Source organism: Athene cunicularia (genome assembly GCF_003259725.1).
Source record: "Athene cunicularia isolate RWA chromosome 1 unlocalized genomic scaffold, athCun1 chr1_part2, whole genome shotgun sequence".
Classification (NCBI taxonomy): Eukaryota; Metazoa; Chordata; class Aves; order Strigiformes; family Strigidae; genus Athene; species Athene cunicularia.
Genome location: NW_020799092.1, coordinates 10,825,774 through 10,832,434, shown reverse-complemented (window position 1 = coordinate 10,832,434; position 6,661 = coordinate 10,825,774). Strand labels below are relative to the sequence as shown.

The following is a 6,661-nucleotide window of genomic DNA, read 5'->3' as shown; positions in this document are numbered from 1 at the left end:
CCCCCCCCCCCCCCCCCAAGCCAATTTCTTTTTCTACAACAATATTCACTCTTTGCAAGACTCTACCAGTTTGCACACAGGAGTTTGATGTGCCAGCATTTACTTGCAGTCTACTGACAAACTATAATTGTTTCTAGCCTATGTTGTTTCTATATCCTGGCTTCTCCATGATTTGGTTTGTTTTCATTTATGTTAGGAGAGGGAGATAGAATTGATGATACTTCTGGCTTGCATTATATGGCTGCTCAGACCAAATAAGCATAATGATGTAGATTAATTTGGGCTCACAGGTAAGTACTTCACCTAGGTTAAGCTTTTTGAAGTCCTTAAAAGGAAAAATATATTTACAGACTTTTAAAAGCTTTCCCCCCTTAAAAGAGCACTGGTTTATATGATTTTTTATCCTGCTCTGCCCATCTTAAAATATGACTGTGGCTGATTGACTGTGAACATGTGGGTTTGTTTGAAGTGCAGTTTCTGCACACCATGGGCAAGAATTCAGTTGTGTGACTAGTAACTAATAAAAAATTTCACCTTGAATAATCAAGCAACTTTCAAGGATTCTCTGTGAACACAAGCAATAAGGGAGCAATCAAGTAAGTCTGCAAACTACGGGACTTTTCTGAAGAATAACATAGCTAGAGAAAAGAATTACAAATTGGCTTGATGACTTCTAAGTAAACCTCAGAGGAAAGGGGTTCTCCAGGAGCAAGCACTTCTCTCTGGGAGTGGAAGAAATCTCCCTAGGAAGGGGAACACCTAAGGTAAGCATGTACCACTGCTCATCAGTGCCGCCGCCCCGCCAAGCCTGCACTTAAGACATCTTAGAAAATAACACAATTTGTATAAATGCTGGGGCAGTATCAAGAGCTAAGTGCAGTTCAGCCCCCTTATACTGTATCTCTAGAGAACACAGCATCTGCTAAAACCAGCTATCAGCCTGTAAAAATGTCTCAGGAGGAGGAATAGTTTGCCCTGACAACCCTGCTTACCTGTGCAGGGCTTTTATAATGTCTAACTGCAATCTCTTTAATCCTGGGATCATCCAGCAGCACAGGCTCCCCTGGCTTGGCCCTATTAAAAACAAAAGCCAAGGTATTGATGGCAGAAAGATATCAGCTTCCCTGCAGGAAGCCTGACATTTTGTGTGAAATAATCTACAACAGCACTTTTCTCATTATACCTGTATTATTTACATCACTTGCCTCAAAGATTCGAGTTGCAAATGCATTGTTTTGTATACAGAAAGGCTGCAATGCTTTCTTACCATGGGCGGTTAGGAGAACCAAGGGGGCTGTACGCAGTCACAGCAATCCCTTTGGATTTACAGTACTGGATCAACTTTTCCTGGGTTAGGTATGGATGACATTCAATCTGCAAGCACAGAATCATGGTGGCTGATACAGAGGCAGACTGCACTGGGCTCAGAGCGTAACATTTTAATTCCTCTCGTGTCACAGAAATGTGAAGACTCCCAATATCAAGATTAAAATCTGTCTCATAAAAAAAGTTATTCATGTCACAGCAGTATCTAGAGCCCTAGCATATGTAGCTCCTGCTACATATCACACAAAGTTAGTGAGAAATAGATGAGAAGAGTCAAAAGTGCTGTCAGGAATCAGGGAGATCAGTCTTCCTGGACTACTGCAGAGCAGGATTGCATCTTCAGAGGGGCAGCTCAGAATACCTGAAGTTTAGTTTCTGCTCCGAGTCACTCAAGCTCTCCTCTCCTCAGGGAGTGTCCCTGATTCCTGAAGAAGCCTGGTGAGATGAGCTTCCCTAGGTTAGCTCAGATCATATTGTGACCAGCCATTCAGGCAAGGTGTCTTTTAACCGGAAACAACAAGAGCCTACACAGGGATGCTGCTCAACTTGCCACAAGCCATGGTATGACCATGACATGTACCCTGCATAATGTGGCACCATGCACATACCCAGCTGTTTCTAAATGCTTTGCTACCAGGCATGGTGACATGAAATTCACGTACAGTAGTTCATTTAGGTCTGAGCTCGATTAGACAATTGCTGTAATGACAGTGTGTGACACAGGAACACCCATGCAGAAGCAAACTGGAGTCAAAGCCTGAAGTTCTTTAACTGCTGAAGCTGGCACAGCTTTTAACTTGGGTGTAGTTGGGTCCATCCCCACCAGAACTTTAAAACCTGACAGTTTTAAGTAAAATCCCTTGTGCTAAGCCTGGCCGGTGCACACACTAGCCCCAAGCCTGGCACTGCAGGACTGGCAGCACTGTTCCTGCATGGGGATTTCTCAGGATATTCCTAAATCAGCAGAGATGAGAATTAAGCACCTTCAGCTGAGTGTAAAGTCACATATGGAAGAAAGTCATAAGTTCCTGATGCCCCTGCTGTCCTGTGATTTCATTCATGAGGTACATAGTGAGAATCTGTCAACCCTCCTTTTTATAATGAAGTTCACTGAAATGGTTTATTTTATGTTGAAAAATAAGCAAGTCCAGTGAACGAGTTAGAGCATTTGTGTACATACCCATAACTGTGCAGTAGCGTGCAGTAAGGATTTTACTGGTTATCCCATGGCTGGCAGAAATGGACCTGTGGCAACTTGGGCTGTGACATCAAAGTCCAAGTAGTGAAATAGGATGTGTATTAGAAAGTCACAAGGTCTTATACAAGGTAATGGCTATTTTCAGTTTTCCAGTGTCTAAAACTATTCTAATCTGTTTCATATTACTGTGATATGCATAATCTATACTGTTTTGTATGATACTGCTCTCAAATCTCCACTGCATTATATACATGCAAGTCTAAAAAAAATTGTTCAGTTGAGATCCCTGTCAGCTAAAAACCATCAAGACTGACACTGTACCGAAGCCTTGCATATCGCAGGCAGCACTGACTTGAAGGGTCTTTCAGACAACCAGAAATAACGTGCTTTGCGAGATCTTTCCATGGCACCAAAACTATTTAAAGGTCATGGCAGAAGTCAGTTTTAGAACTGAAGTGGAGCATGAATATATTTAGGAATATTACAAGGTTAGATGATACCAGTGGAAATAAAATTCTTACCTGGTTATTTACCGGCTTGTATTTCAGTGCCGGCTTGTTCAAGATTCTTTCAATCTGCTCATGGTTAAAGTTGGAGATACCAATGGCTTTTACCAGGCCACAGTCCACCAGCTCTTCCATGGCCTAATAAGGACAACCAATGCCATGTTTATGAGGTAGTATTACTGTCAACTACATTATTTTATTTCACTAAAGCTAGTGATAAACCAACAAACAACTCACACTTGGTTTAAATAACAGTATCTCAAACAATTACAAGTTGCAAAACTTATACTTTTATTACTGTATGTTTTATGACCCATTGCAGATGGGAACGTAATGTAAGAATGGCTTGGCCAAGCCTTTTGTAGAGGGAAGTGAATTTCTTTAGCTTTGGCCTCCTTGGGGGGTCATTTTACCAGAGCTAAAAAAGCAAAGGAAACACCTCCCATCTTCTCCCCTGTCTGCACACTACCTCCAAGGTGGCAGAACACAGCAGGGAGGATGTTATCTTAAGGTCAATTACCTCAAAATACTTTCTTGCAACTGTAATCTGCTATTGTAGAGCTACTGTAGAGAAATTCCCAGAGCTGCAGCATCACAGAGGTGCAGGTAGGAGGTGCAGACCCTGAATCTTCTCAGTCCACAAGGAAAGGAGGATTGAAGTTCAGCCTGAGATGCTGATGCCCAACACTGAAAAGTGAGAGAATTCCCTACCTTATGAAACACAAATTAACAGCCACACCTGAATTAATCTATGCTTCGGTTCCATCATTGTGTGTATTCAGATATTATTTTAGAGACAGCACCTCCCATTTAGTCTTAGTAAAGACATTACCCTCTTCCTCCCAAAAACAAGAGGCAGCTGCAGCTCTGCTCATACTGGTCATGAAATACAATTTTGTGTGACTATCCTCTGTAACCAAACCTATCTCTTAATTTCATCATGCACACTGATCTCTGCTCCATCTTTAGTGCTGGCACCTGTTCTAAAAAGCAAACATTAACTTACCTCCCATGTGTCCAGAAAATCTGCATCACTGGGAATACTCATACCCTTGTCATCCACAGGATGCAGTTCTTCACCAGCCTGTTATTTCAAGGCAGATAACACATAAGACTTTTTTAAACAGCTGAATTTCCTACTGTCTACTAGCACTTCTGACTGGATTTATAGGCAACAAGGTAGCAGGTTATTTAAGCATATTGCATAACTAAAATTTAGGCATATTCATCAGTATTCTCTTTTGGACGAGGGCCAAATTTCTACAAATTAATCCCTGCATACAAAGAGTGGGAATTAGTAGTAATTATGTAATTTAGGCAGATCTAGATAAAAGGGAACAGACATTCCCATACCTTTATTCTAGAGGGGGTTGTTTTTTTTTTGCCTACTCTACACCTATGTATAAGAAGCATGTTCTTTCTACACTGTGCTTCACTCTTCACTGTTGGTTACTCCAGATCAAGCCAAAATCTGCAAAACCTGAGAAGTTCACACTGTTCTGGCCCGTCAGATCACAATCCCAAGGAAGCCCAGGGACCCATTAACAGTGCTCATACCTATGACTATCTCACTCCAATGGGTGTGGATAGCCAGACCCACACGCTAAAACATACTATTACTTACTTAGTGGCTGAACACTTGCTACCACCAGGTTCAGGCAAGAGCCAAATAAACCACAGCATATCCCAGCTGCCCAGTGAAGATGGTTACAGCATGGGTGAGAGATTGCATCACGTTTCTAGCCAAATAAGGAGAAGAGAGATGTAGAGCAGGACTACCTTGAATCCCATAGGGAAGTGCATCAGGTAGAGGTCAAGGTAGTCCAGTTGCAGTGCAGCGAGGCTCTTCTTGCATGCTACCTTAACCAAGGGCCTCTCGTGAAATGTGTTCCACAACTGTGGGGAAGAATCCAAGTCCAACCATGACTTTACAGTTTCTACAGTCCAGACCAGGGGACAGAAGCTTCTCCCTTGGTGGTCTAGGAGGATAACTCCCTTCCCATGTATTCAGTGCATGCTGAAGACAAGGATCCTGTTATTTTAATGGTAAGGTAGTACAAACATACCACAAAAAAGGGAGTCAGTAGTGGTCAGTCAGTAATCGTACTTATGAAAAGAGATTCTCAGAAATAAATGTAACACTCTGACAGGCGTCAGTGACACAGCAAAGTTGTTAGTGTTAGAAATTTCTTTTCCCCAGCCTAAATTTTGAGTCTTGAGCAGCTCATAGCTACCCTACTTTTCCCCTTTAGCTGGCCAAAGTGAGAACTGTTGTCAATTTTACTTATGAAATGCAAATTCATGTCATTTAAATAGAAGAACATGCAAGTATTACTAAAAATATGTTCTTTAACAAAAACTAAGAGTATGTGAAAAGGCTTAGTTATATTCAATATTTTCTGGTTTTGCTAGTGCAAACCCCAAGTCATAGGTTTTTTTAGTTGAAGTGTTCTAAATTTTTGGTAAAGAGCATTGATGAAATAAGTGGATGAGATAAAGAAATTGAGTAAATACATGTAAAATACTTCAGACTGAAGTCCCATACTTTAATTTCTGTTCCCTTTTAGGCTTACATTTTGTACATGACAACATCTTCAAATGTCTTGCACACCAGTAAGTATCAAAGCACCTTTGAATTTGGACGTATGTCTTTTTTTTCCTGTCTTCCTAGGGTGCATGCAAATGAACCTTCAGTATAATTAAGTGACTTAATAGATGCAAGGAAATTATTAAAGGAAATTAGATTATTAGCAACAGTCATGGTACTTTTCCTAAATTGTCAATGGTTCCTGATAATGCTCTGTTCAAATTGCAAATAAAGGATAGAATTTACATCACACAATAAGACAACCATGAAGTTAATGTTAGAGAAGGGAACAGGTCCTTACATTACTTCACAGATGGAACAAGTGTTTCTCTCTGAGAAAAGCTAAATGCCCCAATAATCCTGCATCCTTGTACCTTAGTGACAATGAAGAGGTCTTCCCGTTTCACAGCCCCCTCCTTGATCTTCTGCTGGATTGCATTACCTATTTCATTTTCATTCTGGTAGAAATAGGCACAGTCAAAGAGGCGGTAGCCTGCATCAATAGCAAATTTTACCACCTCTTCCACCTTTCCCGGAGGAGCCTGAAAGCAAACACAACCAAGCCATGAGCTCTTCCATGGCCTTTGGTCAGCACTTGCTGCAGTAATAGCTCCTACAAAATCCCAATTTCCTTGTCACCTGCGTTTAAACTGAGTTTCAATTTTCCAGGCAAACAGCATTTTGGTAGGGAGGGGAAACAGAACCAGAAAGAAGTTAGTTTCTGTGAGACATTTTACTGTCATTTCCAGAAGCATAATGCCCAGCATCATTTCCCTTTACTTGCTCTCAGCGTTGCCCAAGCAGTTTCTCCTGTTTATCTTCCCAACAAAGACAGTTTCATGGCACAGGGCTCCCATCAGTCCGTGACACCCTCGAAGGGCTACAAGGGGCCACTGCCGGGCCCAGCAGCCTTTTGCAGTGTACTCTGGGTTCTTTTTTGTTGTTTTCAACTTTTGCTTCCTTTTTTTTTTTTTTTTTTTTTCAGCTTGCCTCCTTCCACTTTCTTCATTCCCCCCTCCCTTTTTTTTTTTTTAAAAAAAAAAA

At 41.3% G+C, this 6,661-nt stretch overlaps 1 protein-coding gene across 2 annotated transcripts in view; it reads right to left on the bottom strand.

Moving 5' to 3' along the window:
• LOC113475930 (aldo-keto reductase family 1 member B10-like) overlaps positions 1–6,604 on the bottom strand; it is an 8,663-nt gene extending 2,059 nt beyond the window's left edge. The window contains exons 1-6 of one of the 2 annotated variants that reach the window (XM_026841088.1): positions 5,992–6,604; positions 4,810–4,926; positions 4,037–4,114; positions 3,046–3,168; positions 1,268–1,374; positions 993–1,074 (exon numbers count right to left, since the gene is read on the bottom strand). In XM_026841088.1, the coding sequence (XP_026696889.1) occupies positions 993–1,074; positions 1,268–1,374; positions 3,046–3,168; positions 4,037–4,114; positions 4,810–4,833 (414 nt within the window). In that variant the 5' untranslated portion in view covers positions 4,834–4,926; positions 5,992–6,604. The remainder of the gene's footprint in view (positions 1–992; positions 1,075–1,267; positions 1,375–3,045; positions 3,169–4,036; positions 4,115–4,809; positions 4,927–5,991) is intronic. The other variant, XM_026841089.1, reaches the window with a different exon arrangement.
• Positions 6,605–6,661: the final 57 nt, after the last annotated feature.